The following is a 24,270-nucleotide window of genomic DNA, read 5'->3' on the forward strand; positions in this document are numbered from 1 at the left end:
CCTAAACAAGTAAATAAGGTTAGCCAAGCAATGGCGCTGGTTCGTTAGGTTTGTTATTGGTGTGGACCAAATGATGCCTGATCTTTATGGAATTATTCAGGAAATGAAGAGCGGTAGATGCAGTGATAAGATTTGTAACTAATATCGACTTCGTGCGTTACTCTCCGATACCGTATTTTTCACAAATTTTTATTGAGCTTATCATTTATATATTGCTTTGTTATTTTCTTTCATAAATCTGTTAAATCGAAAAAATCAACTTGAAATAGTAATGATAAAATAAAGTGACAAACCTAATTCCAGCTTATTTTATTCTCTTAATATCTAATGGCAAGACAAAATAATAAAACACACACACACACGTTTTAAACGTTCGCATATAAAATGAATTTGATTTATTATTAATAATAGTTAATTTTGATAATTTGAAAATAGTTTGAAAACTATCTTTTATTAAAATGAACATCAACAATCACAAATCAGTATTATATATACCATCATATTTTAAGTTTTTATAGTTGTTGCAATTTGATGGACATCTATTTTTATTTTTTTTAAATACAAATGTACCTTTTATCACAAGATGACCGAATGCAGTGGAAACGGACTTTGAATCATAATATATAAAAGCCAAAAAACCAATCAAGGTGCAAATCTGTAAGACTAGAAAGAACATTTCCTTGATGAGCTCTCACGCTATTTAGAATATACAAAATGTTTGTAAAAAAAACCAAAAAACCTCCTATTGAGTAGAATATTCCTTAACAAATTCTTAACAGATTTTTGCGCATTTAATCATAAACAAAATCACAAGAATGTTTAAAGCATTGAAAGAAGTCATCTCAGGACAAATTCTCTCCGATGTTATCTGATTCTTTGACTAGATTATCTCTCTTACTGTTTAGATGCGGTATGATACTGATCACCAGTGAGCTGGTCGATAATTAACTTACTCTAGGTCACAGGCGGTATCACTTGTCAGTTTAGGTCTTCGGATCAAGCATCAAGCAAAATTTAATCGTAGTCTTAATGTCAAATAACATTAGGAGCGATAAAGTATCAACACAAACATTTACTAGTATTTCAGTTTATTTCAGATATTTAAAAAATGTCGAGATGCAGCAAGTATAAAAATCTAGTTTGAGTAATATTTTTTAAAACTTAATTTCCCATTCTTTTTTTAAAAAATAGCTCATCAATCTTGATATTTGCGACAACTTGGTGTTTAAGGCATCAGGGACCCACTGCTCAGTGCATACATGCCGTGACTGCCTCAAGAGAGAGCAAAGTTCTGCATGTTAGTAGGACTCAAGGAGAGACCCGGCCCGGGCTTTGTTAAATAGGGCATGTTACTGAAGGGAGGTCGGTAAGAGTATTTTTCCCGCAAAACATGCTTACACTTTGGGATTTGATACATTTGTGGATAACTGTAAAACTGTCATCGCTTGAAGATGTTTTGTATATTATCCATTTTGATAACCATAATTATGATTTATAATATCTGTATCAATGCGTTTTCGGTCCGACAGAAAACCCAATAAAGTCTATAGAACATTATTCGCTTAAAACTATCATAACCATCTTGAGCATGAAATATAAATAGTACTCCGATTGCAAACAAAGACCGTTAGTTCTATGGAATTATTTCTCTGTATGAAAACGCAGTAGTAGAATAAAGCATTTTACAACAAATACTTCAGTGATGAAAACCCTTGCATCCTCCTGAAATACATCAAAGACTCTCCTCTCTCAGGAGGGGCGCCTCATCAATTATACAACTCCATAAAGTCCACTAGGTCCGTGTGGAGGAAATATTTTGTGCCGTACTCACATTAGTGCCTACTGGTAGTCGCACGTGTAGGTGTACGTCAGAGTACAGAATGCTAATAATGCTGATGCGTTTCCTGTATTACAATTAATCATATTTTATTTCATTTCTGTATCAACTCCCTGATTGGTTTATGCGATATTTCTAAAAAAAACATTGCAGACAAGATCTGTTAGTTAATATTTAATGTACATTACAGATTAATTGCCGATTGGGGCAACATAGAACTTTCTGACATGTCATTACTTGAGATAAAGGTACAGTGTATACCAGTTTTTCGGCCTATAATATGTACATCATTCATACATGTATGTCGACTATCGTTTAATTGTAACGAAACAGTTTCTTCGCAAGCACATCACCCTTTCGCAATTAAGGACAATACTACTTTGATAAGAGGATTCAGGAATATGCTATTTTGAATTTCAGTGTGGAGAAAAAGACCAACGGTTTTGTATTGGAACCTCGCCTCTTTCTGACCTCCTATTTTTCATAAATCTAACTGTGATAGCATCTTTTCATGGTACTGAGTGCGCCCCAAACACCAGTAAAAAAGTTGACTAAAAGAACGGAAATTACATGTAAGGAATAAAAGTTATGTTATCTATTTTATAATGATTTGATAAATAACGGCAATTGCATTGCGTAAAAAAAAGAGACAAATCAAAAGATCCATGTGGTAAAATATGTTGATCTGCTGTTAAAAACTAAATAAGTACCCGTACGGTGCAAGCTCCTCACACGGTATTCTTTTTTTTTTTAATTGTTTAAGGTGAGAAGCTGAGTGTTAACCTTTTGAATACTCAAGGGATAGTCAGCTCTTAAACTGCCTATGCTATGCATATTATTGATTACGACTTGTATTACCCATATTCCGCAATGTCATTTAAACATGGCATCCTTTTTCTATACGTGCATGCACACGGAACTGCATACAACGCATACCTGTTTTATTGTGGGTGTGATTTATTTATAAATAAATCCTTAAAAATTGAAAAATAATCTGAATCCTAAAGTTAAGGCGCGTCTGCAGTCGATAGTAAATTTCATTCAATATTAATTCAATTCTTTCCGAGTGTGTACCCATTCCCAAGACTCGTTCAATGTCTCGTTTTTGTCTCGTTATCGTCTCGTTGTTGCATAGTTCTAGATATGAGCAGCCTGGACAGATCCCCAGGGAGCGGAGGATACCACAGTCGCTCTGGCAATCACCGAGACATAGTCTCCAACAATTAAATGTTTAACTACGTGTGTCAAAATCCCCTTCTATTTTAATGGATTGTGTATATATCGAAAATGTACAAGTTTATGGTCTAGAGGTCTAGAAGCATTTCAGTTTGTAGTTACATTATACTTAAACAATTGGAAATGTGCTTTTGTTAAAATTTCACTGTTGTAAAGCCTAATTTCATTAATGTCCTAACTCAAGCATTAGCATTTCTTTTGCATAAACATTCTAGTTGTAACAGTATAAATATCAAGCCTCAAATATGAAGCCGATCTGCATTCAAAGTAAAGAAATTAAAAGGGTATATTCTTCAAAAGCGTCAGATTACAAATCCTTTAGCAATAATGGACATTTCTCAGGAATTCGGGCTTACCAATGAAATTTTCTACAAGGAAACATTCGCAGCCTAAATAACAGTTTACTTCTTACACGTAATGACAAAACTTACGCACATCCTATTAAAGTTTTCGAGCCTGGGTTGGAAACTTATTCCTGCGTTACATCAATATACAGCAAATAATTTATATATTTAAAAAATAAGTATCACCGTTACAACCAATCTTCTTTATTGCCAATGTTCGATTCAATATCGCCATAGCTTTTATTTCACTGAAACGGGGATCCGACGATGGTCGGATGCGCAGAATGTAACCCAGTTTTCAGGGGGTTATAAAACTGAATTGCGGGTTTCGTGTTTCCATGCCAAAACTCGTAAATGAAAGTAAATGTATTTGTTTTTGTTTTCAAATGATGACAAAGGCCCGACGACTCTAAACAGTCAATGGTTTGCAAGTCAATAAAATCGTAGCCAACCAGTGACACAAACTAGTCTAGCCCGGAAGTTAAATTATGCAGACTTTTGACAAAGATACGACGCAAAACGTAAAGCCCCGTCGAGTCTCATAACAAATTCACGACCTTAGTTCTGAGGAGATTATCTTACTACACTGAAACACAATTCCTTGTCTCTCTGCCTTCTCCCACGGGAAATGTTCTCGTTCTCCTAAAGTATGAGCAGTTCCTGCTGTGAACTCTTTTTTATGTTTTGTTCACAATAAATATTGTTCTTATCAAATCGACTCTCCCTCAGTACTTGATTTGCCGAAATCACTTATAACACGGGTATTGTTAAGGACAAGGCTATAGTATTGCTTCACTCTGAATTTATTGTCTAGTTTACAAGGATTTTAAAATATTCCAAATTTGTCTATCTGATTTGGTAACGTCAAATCATGACTGATCCATTGACTCAATATTTATTGTTTCTAAGCTGTTTTACATTCCTCTTGATAAAACTAGTATGTCACATATACAGATATTGGCGATAAACTAAAAATTCAGCACTTCTCCGTATGTTGGGCTCCATATTACGACTTATCTGTATCTTATGATACCTTCTCTAGAATCGTTCCTTTATTTTCTTCTAAAGTTGATAACGCACTTAGATTTTCACCGTCTTCGATACATCTGACAGCAATACTTTTTATGTACATAATACATCATTATAACCCCCCCCCCTCCACACACACACACACTAATGTTTGGGGAAAAGTCCAACAATCAATTAATACTATATAAAAATATAATGTGTATGCATATGAAAAAAAATGTGGCACATTTATTAGAAGCCTTTTTCCACTGGTTTACTGAGTCTGTCAAGAAGAGGACTGTCCTGTTTTTTTATTTCGTTCATCGCAAACACTTTGCTGTGTAAGTTATTCTGGGACAAAAGATGACTAGCGGTGTTGTAGCTCTTTGCATCCTGTTGGGGCAGGGCGAAGTATTGGCATACACATTGCCGGAGAAGGTCCCTAAACTGTCGGCTCATTGCACAATACAGGACAAAGTTAATGGAGTTGTTAATCATGGAAAGAATGTCGATGCTATCTCCTAGAAGGGCATACTCATTTTCAAAAAATGTTTTGTCGGCGAAAGCTATGATGAGTAAAATACTCTGTGGAAGAGAAGCCACTATGTACATTAGAATGATAATCAACAACATGGTGGTTGTCCGGCGGTGCTGCTGGAGCCGCGAGGTGGCGTGAGAACCGTGCAGATGTATGGTCCGTCGTGTGTTTTCTTGTAGGGAATGAAGGAGACATCCTCCAAATAAGGTTATAAGAAAACAAGGAATCCATTTTCCTATAATGACATATATCCACATGGAATAAGCATGCGTTAAAAAATCACTGCTCATTAAAGGCGCGATTCGGTAGTAGCTAACCGTTGTATTTCTTACTTCGTCTACACACGACATACTTTTGATTGAAGCAGAATTGTAAACAGGAGTAAATACAGCAATTATTATCAAAAAAATGAATATTACAAGGATACATGACGTCTTTGTATCAATGTTATAGCGCCCACAACCCATGGTTTTAATGTAAATATAGCGAAAAAAGGACAAACAAACTCCAAGCCAAATCGACACTGTTTGTGTAGTGATGGTAACCATGGCGTATATCTCTAAAAACAAGGACCACTCGTATGTGTATTTATTCTCTGTAATGTCAAGGCCGTTAGTGATGTAAAAATGGACTCCATAAGGAACAATGATTACCATGGTGATGAGGTCGCTTATAGCAATCCCTGTCAGGATGTTGTTGACGGGTGAGCGCATTGATTTGTGGGTAAGGATGGCAATATTTACAATGTTAGTAGGAATGCCAAAACAACCGAGAACTAGGATCAGGTATCCATAAATCCTGTTGACAACGCATGCGTAAGCATGTAAGCCAACCTGGTCATCGCATTGTCTGCTAAGCAGACAGGAATTCGTTGCGTTATCCATGTCAGAACTGGAAAAGAACACAAGTATAATGTCAATAAGTGATGTTTAACTAATATGCACAAGTCCACAAATGCAACGATCGATTCAAATAAAAGTTGGTTTCAATGACACCTTGAGCACTAATGAAAAATGATTTTAGACCATAGAAAATGATAACACAGAAAGAGGCTTTTATTTAATTCATTTTCATGATTTGATACTTCATAACATTATTAATATTCAAAGCAACGATAACTTGTGAGCAGGAAAAACATTTGATTAAATGAGGAAAATACACGCCTTTAAATTAAATAACGAAATGTTGAGTGAAAGTAAATCAATTACAAATATTTACATTTTCCAGTGTCTTTGTCTGTGATAAAAACTACTAATCGATTTTGTAATGTATAGTCCAATACATTTCATCAATGACTATCTTAATATTTTATCGTACAATTGCTGAAAATTATATATAAGTAATAAGGAATCACTTTTTGAATACTAGGAAGTGATTAAATACGGTCTGGGCTAATCAAATGTATCATAAAGACCTTCGGGCTTTATTGGATTCGATCACTCCGACCGTATTTGATCATTTCATAATAATCAAAGAATGATAACTAATTCCTTAAAGTCATACACCGGATATTGCAGCTTAATCAACAAAGGGTAGGCCTCACTAATGTACAAATGAAACTGTTTGGTTTGCAGTAAATAGACTACTCAGAACTGATGATTAGTGAATATTGAGTTTTGGGGTTCTCGATATTTGAACAGCTGCCACAAATGATAGATTCAAAATTGAGTGAAATACTTCAATCAGATAAAATATCAGGTCAAGATGTTGCCATGTATACTCAAGTCTACTTCATATTCATCAGAGATATGAACTCAATATATTCATTCAAAATCCTATTGGAATGCTGTGTTGAACGTTCTTTTCTTTTTCGCAGAAAAGGACATTAAAAAGTTTGTCTATTTCGAGAAGACGAAATTGAGAAGGAGAAATTAATATAGCATTAAAAAAAATAAAGTTCAAAGGTTGAACATATTTAAATTATATAAAACTTGACACTTCTTCAATCAAGTAAGATTTCAGTTTTTGACAACTTTTTAAAGCTGCTTGGTCCGATTTTATATCAAATTTTATGCACGCTTTCAAACGATGTTTATGCTTCGTATCTGTATAGTAATAGACTTTGCAGTAGTTTTCCCAGTCAATTAAGCCAGATTTCAATGAAGAAAAATACGTACAAAATTTGCTAACAAACAAACGACACAAAAGGGTACCGCGTTATTTCGCCTCATGTTAAAGTTCACCCCTGACGACGAAACAGGTATGGTTGTATTACGACTTTGACATCGCTTTAAATAAAGATGGAAATGATCAGACAAATTGCAAATATTTCTGAAGTTTGCTTTCTTTGCAATCGATGCATAGCATGCGGGTTGAATAACCCCAATTATTCGGGAGACGAAACCAAACGGTTTCCTTTTCTAAACATTCCCGTGATGCATTTTGGTTTGTGATTTCGTTTGCCCAAAAAGAAATTATTTTTATTTACTTTGAATATTTCTAACTTTGAAAGGAGGCTGATTCTGCTGATGTAAATAGGAGAAAGTCCATAGCTTTCTAAGATAAATGGTTTGTGTAGAAAAAAATTTTTATTCTGTAATAACAAAAAAATCGGACCATGCAGCTTTAATCACAGTTAACACACTTCTCATACATAATAAACTGTTAACGCTTGAACGCAGGCCTAAAAGGGACGGTTATTGGGTATCCACTTCCTGTTGACCTTTACCATTTCCTGTTGACCTTTACCGTGCCTTCCACCCGTCTTTTTCACGACTGATGAAATAATCACCAACATGTCATTTATTCGTATGGCTATTTTTCTGTTGCTAATTTAATAATGATGCTTCCAATTTCGCTAACAAAGAATAGAAAATAAGCCCCGAAATTGCTTTCCACTTGGAGTAAGGGACTGAGCAGTCGCGTAAATTATGTGTTTTTTGATCCAATGGACCGATACCCGGTGCATTCAATCTTCGTTCGTGGATTTATCGGAGATTAGTAATATAATTTGGCGTTTTGTTGTAAATTAGTCATTAATAGCGGAACTTCCAGGGCAAGGCTTCACAGTTTTATCAGTGGTAAGGGGAGATAAATGATTGGAATCACCAACATTGACGACTCTGTGACTCCAGTAGAATGCGGTTATTCGGAATTCTGGCTTCGTCCTAAATTTTAGGATTTTTAAAAAATACAAAAAATGCAGCAATACAGCGTCATACCATTAAACTGGGCTCGTTTGTGTCTTAATTTGGGTTATACTTTTCTCTTCTCGCAGAGAATACATGTATATATTGAAAAGTGTTTCCATAATTCATACAATTTGGCTTGAAACCATACGGATTTTAGTAACTAAATAATTTGATGTCTCTTGATCCATAATCTTTGATAAATAATCAAGTTAATAGCACTTCCTTTAGTGTAAAATAACTGTTTTAATTTTGTAATTTCCATTAATCTATGTATGAATATCATCCACGTCTGAATGCAATTTAAAAAGGTTTAGAAAACAAAGGTCGGATCGACGTTTAAGTTATTTACCAAGTTCCTCAAACTATTCACATGAAATGGAATGCATGGTCTTTTACCAATTCTATTCTCATGGGAAAAGGAAATAAAGATTTTGGGATTTGTTCTTTTACAAAATAATATTTAAACTCAGGATAATGTGACTGGTATGTTGACGACCACACTTTCTACATTTGATTTTTATTCTCTCTTTTTTCTTAAAGAAGAAACACACAGACTTGGAGAGGTAGACACCCAATGCTGTAGGTGCTGGTTTATTTGTTTAGACTTCCATAGCGAGCTCGGAGTGTCTTTTCTAAACAAAAGGACCAAATTAACCTGTCTGCGAGTGTCTTCACAATAACTATTTTAAAAATATTTACCAATATTTGATGTGTTCTCCAATCAATCATAGCTACCCCATGAATAGTGTGAATTCAATGAAGTTTCATCAAATGTTAGTACTATATTGATGCTTCTGTAATCATCAAGCATCAAACTTGCGCTTGTTAATGGTAAAATGCATTAAATGATAAATTATTTCGCCAAATCTGCACAAGATAGAACGAAACCTAAGTGAACTGATCAATTAAATGAGCTTCAATTTACATTAGTTGAGGCGGACATGTTATCATGCTGATGCTACATGTATGTTTAAACGTCAGAACATAACACGTTCTTCAATAAAACGTTAACAAAAGTACAATACTGCAAAACGGACTTTTTATTAAAATAAAAGCCCCCAAAACTTTCAAAATATTGACATGCTAGAAATTCCGATAAAAAATTTACCTTATCATCTTTGGCCCACATCTCAACAAACATCAATCAAGCAGATCAATAGAATACTTATTCAGGTTATTTTTGATTCCACTGAAACATACTATAAACCCATGCCAGTCAAAATGAAGGCTTAAGATCGGAAATTACCCATGTACATACATTATTCACATATTACACTATTACGTGTATTATAATGCTTATGCCAACAAAAATGATCATCATCGAATTTAAAATTTAAAACCCTCCATTAAACTGATTATTTACCAAACTCCGCATACTTGGGGAATTTATTTTGAATCCTATTTCTCAAAGAGTTTTCTATAAACTAATAATAATGGATGTTCTAATCTTAAGTGATATACCTACCTTAACGACGATTAGCTTAGAGTTTGCATCTGGTAAAAACATCCCAGCATTATATAGCCTTAGATTCGACCAACTACACAGCCAAACGGTTGAAATCGATATCTCGGTGACAATTGGCTCAAACAATTATCATAAGAGGAGTACACGAATTAAATGTAACTCACTCACCGAATTAATAATAAAAAGTTAGTTTGGAGGGGAGGCGGTAATGAATACTTCGAATCCCGCACAAACTTACACGCCAAAACATAGAGATGTTGCATATAAGAACTCCGATTAGAAATCGATTTTTGTTGTTGAATAACTAATGAAAGAATGATAAATTGAAATAACTGGCGGATTTAGAGGGGGTGGGGGCCGGGCTCCTCTTTTGTGGTCACCTTTTTAAAATTATTTAATTTTAATTTTATTTCTTATTCTTTTCAATCATAAATAATAAAAAATATTTTTATCGTATTTTTTTAAGTTATAAATAATAATAAAAAAAATAGTGGAACTACAGAAATCAGCTTTCGTTGTTATTCATTAATCTTATGTAAAATACACATTGATTATACGTTTAGAAATAAACGTTCATATATAATATTTGAATGATAGCAGTCCAGATACCAAGGCGTTATGCTGTGTGAGCTATTTTGTAAGACAGATGATGAATTTAACGTATAGCCCGGAATCTAACCCGTGTTTGTCTCTTTTCCCCATCCATTTTCTAACAAGAACAATGATATGGTCCATTTTCACGAGCGTAAACTGCTTGACAATTTCAAGGAAATTACAATGGAAAAAGGTTGTTTGCAAAATATCATGCGTTTTATGCGCTAAATTAATCATCTTACGATGTTCAATCAATCTTACAGCAATATCCTGAGGATAACAGGAAGTTCCTTCAAATCGTGACGTCACCTGTGCACTAAAGTATTAAACCGGTGTTTTCTCCATTTCCCTAACTACGTATACATGTACTTCGATACACCCTTGATTAAAATTGATCTGTCCTTATGTGACTATAAAAGATAACCCCTGCTCTGTCTGTTCTTTCTAGTTGCGTTCTACCTAATCAATATATCCAGTAAATCGAACTCGGTTAAACAGTAGTTGAACTCTGTAATATGTTTTAAATTTATTTTTCAATAATATTCTACCAATCATAGAACAAATGGAAATCTGTGAGCTTTTGTTGAACGCCATGTTGAAAAATCTCTCGAACTCCTAAATTGTACACACTGATCGCGTTTGGATTGTTATGCAATCAGCGTGAAAGACCTAGCTTTCACTTCCTAATCCATGATTGTATCTGACCGAACACGACAGAAAAATAATGTCAAAGAACGTAGGTTTTTTTGGCAAAATATTTACACAATTCCACGATTTTTGTGTCGCAATCAGATCGAGAATTAAGTGGGAATGATTTTGGGGATAAACACTTTACATTTGGGCTTTGTGCGGTCTTGATTAGGATTAACAGTGCTTCCGGGAGCTACTGAGTTGTAGATGTTTTGTCTCTATCCATACGCAGGATTAATCAGGGAATTTTTTTTTTATTTTCAATTTTGCCGTTTGGTTCAACAATTTTGTGACAATTTCTCTTGAGAACGCCGATTTTGGTCTCGTTATGCAGTCCTATTTTTTGAAAAGTTAGAATGTTTTCTTAATCATATAGCCTAGGCTATTCGAATAAACGACATGCTTTTACAATTTCATACGATCTTCAAAAAAATCTGTATGCGTTAATGAAAATGAAGTACATGCTCGTTGAATTGATAGATTTTATAGAATAAATTTGATATTGGCATAGTGTAAAGCTGGCGTTTGTTTTCAATCCAGTGATCTACGCGAAGATATATTCACCTTATAATGATCACTTTTTTAAAATTCGTTTGTTAGGTTACTTAGATCAATAGGTTATTTATTAGAAATAATTGAGCCAATAAAAAATATGTTCTTTTCGTCAATAGCCGGTGTTATATAGTGCCTTTTCCCCCTAGCCATCTTTCCCCCCGGAAAAATGGCTATATAGCAGTTTTTCCCCCACGGAAAGCTGACTATATAGTGGGCTTTCCCCCTTTTTATAGCCAGATTACCCCCACGGAAAACCTACTGTATAGTGGATTTTCCCCCATTTCTACTTTCCGGCCATGTTTATTGCGTACCATTCGTGACAATAATTTGCAATAACTGATGATATTAATTTCTCACAAAAAAGGATAATTATGGCATTTATTAATACATAGAATAAAGTACATGGTTTTTCAACCCCAAATATGAACTAAGGCATGCGCCTTCATAACATGCATGTGTCATCATCGTTTATTTCACCTGTTCTCACCCCTTTTTGGAACACCTTTTACACGGATTTCGGAATACCTCGAATCTTTTTTCATCTAATCGATGCTTATCTACAGTTTTGACTTCGACGTTATGAACACGTGAGAACACATTTGAGTGAAAATACGCCGGTTTGGAAATTTAATTTTCCAATGTATTACCATCAATGTATAAGCTTCTCCCAGGGAACAAACTGACTAATCTTGACTTAATTTTGTAGAGGAATGGAATAAAAAGTGGAAATGTATTACTCCCTTCGTCCAAAAGGCTATCAATTTTAAATTAATACCGTTAGAATTGACGATTTTAAAAACAATTCTATATTTCTTCTTCTAAATATCAAACGGGAGACAGAATGCAATGATATGATGAGAAACTGAAATGTTTTAGTTTTACTTTGATTGATGGGGTTCTAAATCATGGTTAAGGGGTATTTTGATTATGTATTAAAAGCATGTGTAAAGTTAGTGTTTACCATTTCCGATTTCGTTTATAAAGCTACGCATATTCATATTTTAAAGCACATTTCCACGAAACGCGAGATATTATGATGTAAACATTTTAAAAATCAATGAAATGTCTTCACAACTAGAACAATGTCGGTATCTTTGCTGGTTACTTTGGAAAATGTGAAATGGAGCCTTAACTAACTTTATGTTTATATTGTCACTCACTATTTGCTAATTTTTCCACTTTTAAGTTTGCAACGTGATTTATAAATATACAATTTTGAAAACGATGCTATATAAATCAAGATATACGATTCAATTACCTAAAAAATTTATACTATTTGTTTCATATTTTTGCAATAAAGATTTACTTGTGTACCATATTATTTCTTCGAACAATTAAACAAGGGTAATTAAAAAAACAAAACAAAAACAAAAAACAACCAACACATATATTGTGATGAGCTGACTTTTTTTAAATATAAGCTTGTTCTTCTAATCAACAAACAAGTAAAAAAGTCGTATATGCGCTTAGGTTGGTTATTTATTTTTGATTTTCGGTTTCTCCTTTTATGAATAAAAGTTCATTGATTTATTTATCTAATTATTTATTATATCATTAGTCATCTTATGAATTGATTAAATGTTTTAAAGAATTATGAATTTTACCCGCGTACCTTTTTTAAAAATTTTGTTCGTAAATTTTTAAAAAAAGCAGCAGAATAAAACGTAATTTTCAATCATTTTGATAAAGAAATATATAAGAGATTGTGTATTTTTAAATGATGTGTTTACTTTTAAATGACCTATAAATATGTTCATGTGGTCATCTATAGTTTTTTAGATATGGGGCCCCAAAAAATACATATTCTTTATAATTGGATTTCAAACATCGGGCTCGAAAACAACAAAGGCTCCTACCCTGCATGGGGGCTTAAATTTTCGGTGTCATATACTAGTGGTATACCACTATCACTGTGAAAATATGGTTAATTGGTCATCTCTAGAATTTGAGATTCGGGTCCCTACTTATACATGTAGAACACTATTCAATCATTATAATGGGGCTTTAATCATCGGGCCCTGAAACATCAAGGGCTCCTACCCTGAGAGCTGAAATTTTCAGAGTCATCTTCAAGTGGTAAACCACTGCCACTTTAAAAATATGGTGAAATGGTCATCTCTAGTTATGCATTGTTATTATGGTCGATCAGAACGTTATACAGAAGAAACAACCAAATGTCCCACAATACATGCATTGTTATTATTGTCGATCAGAACGTTATACAGAAGAAACAACCAAAATGTCCCAAAATACATGCATTGTTATTATTGTCCACCAGAACGTTATACAGAAGAAACAACCAAATGTCCCACAATACATGCATTGTTATTATTGTCGATCAGAGCGTTATACAGAAGAAAGGACCAAATGCACAACACATGCATTGTTATTATTTTCCACCAGAACGTTATACAGAAGAAACAACCAAATGTCGCACAACACATGCATTGTTATTATTGTCGATCAGAGCGTTATACAGAAGAAAGGACCAAATGCACAACACATGCATTGTTATTATTGTCGATCAGAGCGTTATACAGAAGAAAGGACCAAATGCACAACACATGCATTGTTATTATTGTCGATCAGAGCGTTATACAGAAGAAAGGACCAAATGCACAACACATGCATTGTTATTATTGTCGATCAGAGCGTTATACAGAAGAAAGGACCAAATGCACAACACATGCATTGTTATTATTGTCGATCAGAACGTTATACAGAAGAAAGGACCAAATGCACAACACATGCATTGTTATTATTGTCGATCAGAGCGTTATACAGAAGAAAGGACCAAATGCACAACACATGCATTGTTATTATTTTCCACCAGAACGTTATACAGAAGAAACAACCAAATGTCCCACAACACATGCACGTAAAGATTACTGTGGTTGGTTGCTAAATGTACAATTACTTTAAAGTCAGCCCGTGCAAATCCGTGTATTTCGTGTATTTCGTTCTCTCAATGTGGCCTAAGTTTTTTGATCAATGAAGAATTAATCCCGTCCACAGCATACGTACAGAAAGGACATCAATGAAGGATGTAAAATTACATGAATCAAAGTTGACATTCCCTTAGCTAAATAATTAGTATTTGAAAGTAGTTTTCAAAAGTTAAACAAAATTCGAAAATCGCATTTTTACGAAAAGGTTGTTTTTATATCGGTTTCTTTATGAATTACAACTGAGAGTAGAGATATAATGTATTAATGAATTATATCAATGCATAAACTACTTAATTTCTTTTTTCTAATGTATTTGATACACTGAGGGAATACCTATTGCAGCCAAGAGGGACTTCGCTTTGGGAAAACAGAAAGAATGAAAAGGATCGCCGTTAAGTGGCTTTGCAAGTAAGATATATAAAAAGGTTTTCCAAACATTCAATGTTCAATACATCGAGGGCAAGTGTCAGAAAAGACGCAAATCCTCTCTCTCTCTCTCTCTCTCTCTCTCTCTCTCTCTCTCTCTCTCTCTCTCTCTCTCTCTCTCTCTCTCTCTCCTGCACTCTAACTAAAATGATTATTACTTACATGTACAAGAGTTTAGATCCTTGTTAGAGAAATATCCACAAAGTTTCTATCAAAACTTTTGAGTAACTTGTTATGTCAACTAACACACTGAATCTACTTACAAAGGTATCCTATGAATTGATGATACCAGAAATGATGATACCAGAAAATTGATGTGCCGAAAGGTTCTGTTGGTATCTACGACGCCATAATTAACGTTTCGATTTCAGTTAAAGATGTGTCGCCTTTGTCATTTATGAAATCACAGCTCGGGGAAGTCTCATGGGAAAAATCGAGAACTCTATTTACACATCGATTTTAACAAATATAAAGTTCAGAGTAGGCGTATTAATTGAAATAATTACAAAATGATGGGGGTCTTTTGGAACATGTGAAAGACCTTGATAATATTGATAAATTAAAGATATAATTTACTTTTTATTCGTGTAATTAAATAATATTTATCGATTTATTATTTTACTTGCTATCTACCACTTTGGAATTTGAAACTTTAATGGCCTTGTTTGGTTTTGTTTAACCAGAAAAGCGTCCGTCTAGCAGCATTTTAGAGCAGAAATACAATACATTTGTTTGTTTCCATATATATATTTTTTCGTTTCAAACTAAAAGCATTTTTGCTATTTTAGCCCAAAGTTCTACGGAATGTTTGCGACTCAATATTTGTTGAGGATCAGACAATCCAATTTTAAGAATATTGGATTGTAAAAGAATATTCGATTACGTTCATGACTTCGTTATCTGTTATCTTTTTTTTATCCTTATTAGCATAGCACCGGAACATCAAGTATATACACATTATCATCCCGATGATTTGTTTTTGGTTAACAAATTACGTTTTTTTAAACACCCTTTTTTTTCAAATGTATCAAGAAAAAAGCATACTTCATTTTTGTTCATTGTGAAGGTCAATCAGAAAGTAAACAGAATGTACAAACAATTTAATTAATTTTTTCTAATATATATATATATATATATATATATATATATATATATATATATATATATATATATATATATATATATATTGTTCTTAATGTCGTTAAGTTATTTGAAGTCTTAGGAGAATAGTTTTAGGCGGAAAACAGTAATCTTTTTTTAAAAAAAACTGACTACGTAAATAAACTACATAATTTGTCATTATTCTCATAAGTTCTTTTAATGTCATTAGTTTGACGTAAAGGAAAACAAAATATATTTAAAAACCTCCCCTCCCCATCTACATCCTCGCATGTACTACGACAATGAATAAAAAAAGCGCTATTACTGTGCTTGGAAGGCAATCGTGTCATGTAGCAAAATATGAATAGGGCCCCGAAAAGAGGAAGATATTTATTTATTCCCTCTCCATATCGCCTCATTGGGTCAATGGTGGTACACGGACAAACTCAGTGTTACGATTGTAATACTTCTCACTGTAGTTTCGAAAAAAGTTAATGTTCGTTGCTTTAGGAACAGGATGTTAACATTGATTACAGGATTTAAGGCTTTTTCAGCGCTAGCTCTAATCTCAGAGTCTGCTAGAGGACATTGTTGCAACTTAGCTGTATGCAGACTCAAGACCATGGATTTAGACGATCATTTATTATCTCTGTATCATATTTCTGTATCTCTGTATCATATTTTTTTATATAGCTTATGTATCCAAGTTTTTTACAGCCTACTGCACTGTCCTCCGGGGAATCATAATCCGAATATTTGTATTTCCTAAAAAAAGATTAGCAATATAACATTGTGATACTCGAGAAACATGCGATTTGATGTGAAATTGAGCAGCGAAGAGAACACACGAAACGCATTATCCGACTACTGATAATTGACGATCCCGGCTAGATTCGCTGGCGCCCGTCCTTGCACGAAATGATATCGCCTGATATTTGACCATCAATAAGATTGACGGCAAATACCAATCATAGTCAGATATTAAGGGCACATTCAAACAATTGGAAATATCAATTACTATACATCCCTCAGTTATTTAATAAATATAAATCATGCATAACGCTGAATGTTGATCTTCCATGCCGATTTGCATTAGGTTAATGACAATGTGCCTGGTCTTTGCCGTGCGTGACATCGTTGGGTGTCATTCTATCGGGTGTGAACAGAGGTTTGAAACACGTTTATGCACCCCCAAATGCATTACTGTCCGCATGTAACAAAAGACACACCGCTCAAAATCACTTTCAACGTTGGTCCTTCACATTTCTGTGTCATTTTCCATGTAGTTGAAAAAGCTTGTATCAAGCACAGACACTTGGGGCATGGACCCGCCCCCTTCAGTTGTTTTGAGAATTAAAACAATCTGAGCTTTTGGAAACATTTCACACAATGCACTTATTATTTTGTTGGTGAATAGTAGTATTTTTATACCACGTAGCGTATAACGATATAGATAATTTCACAAATTTGGGTTTTATGCCCTCTATTGTATTGAATTGCCGGTTTGATGACGCACACAAAAGCATATCATCGTGACGTGTTTTTGTGATCAAACATTTTAAACACCCAAAACACCCAAAATCTCCCAGAGAAAACAACGATGGGATGATTCACGTCATTGGTGACGTCAAAATATAGTTTAAAAGATTTTTGATGGTAAACTTAAAAGTGTTCTTATAAAAACAACCTACCTGCACCCTAATCGCCACAATGTAAATGTCAAAGGTTTGAAAACAATTGCTGATTCTGTGTGAAAAATGCAATCGGGTCAATAAATTGGAATGCAGTGAGATACCGCCAAGCCATTGATATGTATTATCAAGGTTAAGAATGGGCTCTTGAATTAAGGAATGAATTCAAAATTTATTTGTTTTTATACGATATAAAATGGTTTGGGGCAGTTTACGCTTTATAAACCCCGAAGCGGTTTGTAAAAAAGCGTAAACTGTTTCAAACCATTTTATATCGTATAAAACTAATAAATATTGAATTCATTGCTTATAATTTAATTTTTTTACTCTTCATTGTAGATAAAAACGGTCATTTGACCTTTAAAATGACGTAAACTTGTGCAAAATTCAAACGTAACGTCAGGCGATACGTTTTTGACGTTAGTCTTACTATGACGTAGGCAACATTCTTTATACGATATAAAATATTTTTTTAGCCAATCAGAAAGCGCGTTACAACCAGAATTAAATTATGAACTCATAAACCATTTAACCTTTACATTGACAAATCCTAGTCTGAGGAATTGACTATAGCCAATAAAGAACAAGACAAATTATGAAATTTTAGTGAAGGGTTGTTTCAGTGGGACCTTAGAGTAAATTACATGGTATAGTGGTATAGGTCAGTATATTATACAATTAAAGTATACCATTGAATTGAGGGACTCAGCAAGATTCCAGTTCCCCGAGAGCAAGTCTATTTCCCGAGGAGAGGCCGAGGGAGTAGGATAGCTTGAGGGGAACTGGAGTCTTGCTGACTCCCTCAGTGATATACTTTAACTGTTTTATTATACCGATACAAACAAACAATCAGGAAAAGTTCAAATTAATATAATTCTTCGTGAGTCCAACAAGTTATAACGTCAAAATAAATTAATTAAATTGCATGCACGATGTACTGTGACGTAGGCAAGTTATGCTATAAGAAAAAAGTGAAGACGTATAGCCAATCAAAAAGGACGTTGCAACTAGAATTCAATGGTATGGTTATGAATATTCATGAATTTTTTCGGAATATTTCAATTTTTTTTCTATGGTCAAAAGAAATAACTCAGTGTTCCGAATGGGTGTATATCAGTTTATCGAACTGACGCAGCTTTTTGCAGGGAATCAGTCTGTGTACGGCGATTCTCAGGGAATCAGCGCAATATATCGAATTACTCTTATATGGTGAAAAATAACCAGAGGTATAATAAATATTTATGAAGTCAGAAAAATACATATAATTATGTTTACAAACCATCAATCCTTTAAAATTTAGACTTGTATTTAATTTACAGAAAACTGAGCTAAAAGTCCAAGAGATGATAAATAGGGTTTGTGTTGCTTTGGGATATATTTCCCCATAGAAATCAGAAATGATTGATTTCCCTGCAATGTATTCTGTGTATTGTAATTCAGTTCATCATTGGTAAAAATAAAACGTGAACAAATGTTTGTTTGAAAAATATACTGTTGTTGTTTCTGCTTTCATTTTTTACACGGTCAGAGTGCTAAACGGAATGTGTAAACACGTCAGTGACGCAGGGAATAGTTCTTCTTGACCCTACCGTGATTTTTGAATTTTTGAAATTATGAAATTTCTACGCGTACACGTGCAGTTTAACTCCCCATTTATATATATATATATATATATATATATATATATATATATATATATATATATATATATATATATATATATATGTGTGTGTGTGTGTGTGTGTGTGTGTGTGTGTGTGTGTGTGTGTGTGTGTGTGTGTGTGTGCAATTCTTTGTTGGAGGACTCAGGTATTGTCGAAATTGTTTCATCTGTACTGTAACATCATATATTATAACTCGTAGGAGGAGAAAATAGGGGAGGGGGATGGGTAAGTTAATACTTTTCAATAATGGAACGTCCTTTCATTGCACTCTCGGCCGTTGTACCATAGTCAAAGTCTCTATGGTTGAAGAGGTCACACTAAAACTGTTCAATGGATTTAGATTTGCTGCAATCCAATTGAATTTCTTTGCAATTCAGTGATGCAATAACCACTTGAATCTCACATCGTTTGCAATTTTAGGAATTTTAAAATGAATGTTTTCCCTCTTGACTTTCAGTTTTAATCAGAAGTGAAAATTGACAGATGTAAAAATTAATTCCAGGAAAGCGCGTTTCCCGTTCAATGTATCGGCGGGGAACAAGAGTAACTAACAGGGTTAATTGGATAAGATTCATTGAACAAAACAAAATCATTTATAAATCATTGCAAGTGAAGGGCTGCATGTTTGTTTGCGATAATAAAAAAAATTAAAAGATAGTAAAGAACGATGTAAAATTTGTTTCTTATTACGGTGTACAGCAGAACACTATTAAACCCAGTGGAATCCTGGGTAAAAAATGCTCCTTCATTAAAAAAAGGTCGGCGCTCTCCGAGAGTTTTTCGAATACGAATTCAAACATTTCATGACACAAGTTTGCGATCAACAACAATCGTCACATCTTCAAAGGAATTGGGAGGGGAGGAGTAATTATCTAAAAATCCAGAAATGTTCCTTTATGCTGTATATTTAGTCGATTCAATATATTTCAGCCAACCATCATCAAATCAAAAGGAGATATAAAATCTTCTTTGACTGAAACTCGCTGTCTTTGTAATAACAAGCAATATGAGAGGAATTTTCAAATAAGTGTTTAATTGATAATGAACATTCTTTCCACATTTGAACCATTATTTGTTATAATCGTGATTATATTATTGTTTTAATGTATATGCCCCCTGAGGGTCCTTGATTGGTGAATAAACAAACATTTGCATGTATATATTGGTAATTATTAATAGAGAGAAAAAATATTAAAATATGAAAAAAATGTATGAAGGAGAACTCTAATGTTGCATAGTTCTTAATTTGTTGGGACACTAGAACCTGGGACTTTATTTGAATTGGTTAAAAGTTTTGGTTTCAAAGAATTTACGTGATGGAACAAATTCGTCGCTTCCCCATGGGTTCAGCGTGGCTACAGGAAAGATCGAAGCCAACACTTGTTTTGTTCGCTCCATCCTATCCTTTGTCTGAATTATTTGTGAAATTGCGTTTCTCGATGTTATCTTGTGTTGTCCCGAAGGACTTACGGTGTCTTAAAGAATAAACGAAAGAACAGTGAAACTTAACACAATTTATGTCATTTGAGGAATATTGAATAGACTCGCGACAGGACGTCGCTCTTGGCGATAACTCATGGTCGTCAAAGGCGATGAAAGAAGTCCTTAGGTGCTTTGTATCTTATTATATTTAAAATACCTTTTATTATTCATGTTCTGTGGTAGGTATTGAAGTCTGTATATCGTGAACAATTACAAAATACAAGTTTGCTGTCACAAAAAATCTGAAATTGGCGTGTGTTTCCTTTTGTTTTGCAATACTACAGCACACTGCGAATAACAGAAATTATTGTGCCTTCATTTCTCATAAATCGACAAACGGACAAACAGAAATGTGTTGCATTTGTTAAATGCATAAGATGAATTGAGAAAGAGGGTAAAATAGGGGGAAACAGGCAGGGGGTATTTTTGAGACAAATAACCCCACGTGCTTAGTATGATCGCCATGTTTTTGTCTTTGGCAACTAAGAATCACATATTTAAAAAAAAAAACCAAATACTTGCCTGATAGAAAGATCAATCTCATAATGAATTAACTTATTTTTTATGTTTACCCCCAGTACTCTGACATTACGGTATATTCTGATAAATGCCACACACCAAAACCTGACATTCATAACGGGGTGTGCTCAAGGGCTTCAAAATATGAATGCGCTATTGACAAAAAAACAATAAATGTTGCAGAAATTAGATTTCGGGTCAAAGAATTCATTAATCATTTGAAAAAGAAAGCAGTATATGTCGTGCCATTTTATATCAAGTTCTAATGGGAACGGATTCGCCGAGATCTTTCCTGACAATGTATCAGAATGGACACCCTAGAAACGAAACAGCGTTGGATCAATAACGGTTCAAGACTATCGGCTGATAAAGCTTTGTTGTGATCACAATTAACAAAGACAAACATCGCATGCCATTAGAAGGTCAGCTTCTATTTCTCTATCATCAAATTCATTGCAGTCAGTGGATCAATTTTTTTTGTTAAACCGCAATCGCTTTTTCCTTGTGAATGAAAATAATAAAATACATTATATCCCTTACGGTGAGCCAACTCCTAGATTATTTTTAACTTAGTACATAAAAAGGAAGTTTGCTTATTTAGTGGACATTCGTAATTCATATACTAGTATTGTAAAAAATGTCTTTACTAAGTTACGTTCATTAAAAACTACTTGTATTGGAATTTCATTTCATATCTAGACATATATACTTTAAAGAAATAATTTCAGTTTTCATAATGTCATCATTAATAAAAAAAAAAATTCCTGAAAGGAGCAGTCACTGAATACAAGTGGGTGTTTTTAGTTGATTAATTGTTATGATGACCAAGATACTAATTATAAACCAATCTCCGATGCAAGAACAATCGTTAATAACAAATCACTAGGGAAACACAATGATTTCATACCTTTAAAATCTAGAAGAACACAAATCTTACCTGTTGTTTTGCCAGAATCATTGAAACTGCGTAACGCTCAGTTAGTATGGTAAAGAACATGATGGAATCCAACGGTAAAGATGACGCCCCGATGGCCTCCATCAGATGTTCAAACATTAATTGTCTCCGGACCATTTTCCAGTAAATATCACAACTTGGATCAATCCATTCATTCCAGAACCATTCCACTCCGGCGTCACCTTGGAATCTAATACACCTTGTAGTTACGCGGGCAACGTTTTTTGATCAACACGTTGGTTCCTAAAACTCAAATTATATAAACACACACACACACACACACACACACACACACACACACACACACACACACACACACACACACACACACACACACACACATATATATATATATATATATATATATATATATATATATATATATATATATATATATATATATATATATATATATATATATATATATATATATATATACTTCTTTATTACAACTGCACTCTTTAATTTCAGAAATCAGGAACTGACAAACTTGTTTTTGTATTCATGTCTATATTAAATGGAACATGTAAATAAAGTACATAAAGTTACGTAAAAACAGAATGATTGACCCCTAGATAAATGAACCAATTTTGGCTCACGTAAACCAAGGTTGGAGCCGATCCGTTTTATATATGATATGCATCAATGGTTCGTGATCGTATTCATCAGAAGATTGGCGGTTATGGTGTTTGAATAGTTCTACGCAGGTTATAAAACACTATGATAATTAAAAGTCAGTACCATCATGTAAAATTCTTTATTCGTAGTCTTAGACGATTGGATTTAGGCTTCATTGTACTTGAAGGTTTGTAGGACGTCGTTTGCGATCATTCGAAATTCACTGTACTATTCTGTAATGTGGGACATCGGCATCTTATCTTGCATAACAAATCTCATTGTGATTTGATAAGTGCATTATATAAAAATCAACTCTAGAGTAAAAAGTAGTTGATGAAATTATGGCAATGACGATTTCTCTCAATAAATGATATTGATAAAGTTATTACTTATTTTTATGTCCTCGAGTTTAGAAAAAAATTACCCATGAGAGTTATATTGTATTAAAAGCAGATAGATTTATGTGGTCCTTGACATAGAAATCGATTTTGTAAGAGTCTCCTCATTTAAAACAGCAGCTATTGTTGTTCCCTCTTAGTTCTAGTTATAGTGAAGCATTGATAATGGTAAGATATTTTTGTTGTTTTGGCAAAGTTGACAAGATAAACAACCTGAATGCTTCATACTTGCAGAAATTATATAAGAATTGTTTTATGACAATTGATTATTGTATGCAGAGAATGTTCGCATACAATGCAATGATGCGCTAACACTTCCGAAAGTTTTCAAGCTTTGCTTTTAGTATGTTGGCAAACTTGAGGCCGTAGTTAGTACAACGCTCGGCGTTCCGTGTGAGGTTTGGGTGAGTATATGGCCTGTAAAATATTGCCTTGGGCGAGGACTGATAGTAGCAAAAGGATAATGCTCCAAATTACAGTGTTGGTCTTGGAAAAGGTGATGGTGAACAGCGATTGTTAATTAGATTATGGGCTGCACCATTGGTAGGAATCAATCCATACAGTCATCACTTTCAGTGTGTGTCATTAAATGATGTCGTACTCTAGAGAATTTGCAGCAATCGGAATGCTGCTGAAATTTCTAACAGAGTTTATGGAGTTGACAAGTATCACTGTCCCCCATGATACAGATCCGAAGGACGTGCAACACCCTGTATTCAGATCAATGGCTCAAATCAACGAAGGTTGCTCCAACATATTTTGGCTTAGTTGCGCCAGCAAAGATGAGTCAAATTCTTAGGCGCATCATGGAATATGCCAGCAGAACAATTGCTATTCATAACGCCAAGTTCACTTAATAACATTGTTTATTTCTTAAATACATACAACTATGTAAAAAATATATCCATGATGGGTAAAGACGATGTTATTTTTTGTTTGATTGACACATTTCTTTACTAAAAGCCCACAGAAAACTTCATTTGCAATGAAATCATGCTTGTGTAAAGTGGATTTTGATTTCTCACAAACGTTGACAGACGAGCATACGTGTGTTTTATTCGATTAAGATA

At 33.9% G+C, this 24,270-nt stretch overlaps 1 protein-coding gene across 3 annotated transcripts; it reads right to left on the bottom strand.

The window, feature by feature from the left end:
- Positions 1–438: 438 nt before the first annotated feature.
- LOC128190907 (G-protein coupled receptor dmsr-1-like) lies at positions 439–22,389 on the bottom strand. Of its 3 annotated transcripts, none has more exons than XM_052863149.1 (2): positions 22,167–22,389; positions 439–5,854 (listed from the first exon to the last, which is right to left on the bottom strand). In XM_052863149.1, exon 2 carries the CDS (start codon positions 5,845–5,847, stop codon positions 4,678–4,680), a length of 1,170 nt encoding a protein of 389 aa, XP_052719109.1. In that variant the 5' UTR covers positions 5,848–5,854; positions 22,167–22,389; the 3' UTR covers positions 439–4,677. The 3 variants fall into 3 exon arrangements, with proteins under 3 accessions (XP_052719109.1, XP_052719110.1, XP_052719108.1); XM_052863150.1 differs by lacking the exon at positions 22,167–22,389 and adding an exon at positions 14,935–15,213; XM_052863148.1 differs by lacking the exon at positions 22,167–22,389 and adding an exon at positions 9,560–9,793.
- Positions 22,390–24,270: the final 1,881 nt, after the last annotated feature.

Source organism: Crassostrea angulata, chromosome 6, assembly GCF_025612915.1.
Source record: "Crassostrea angulata isolate pt1a10 chromosome 6, ASM2561291v2, whole genome shotgun sequence".
In the NCBI taxonomy this organism is placed as follows: domain Eukaryota; kingdom Metazoa; phylum Mollusca; class Bivalvia; order Ostreida; family Ostreidae; genus Magallana; species Magallana angulata.

Bases quoted from the DNA above. Each gene is read 5' to 3' on its own strand.
- LOC128190907 (XM_052863149.1), bottom strand. From the start codon at position 5,847: ATGGATAACGCAACGAATTCCTGTCTGCTTAGCAGACAATGCGATGAC.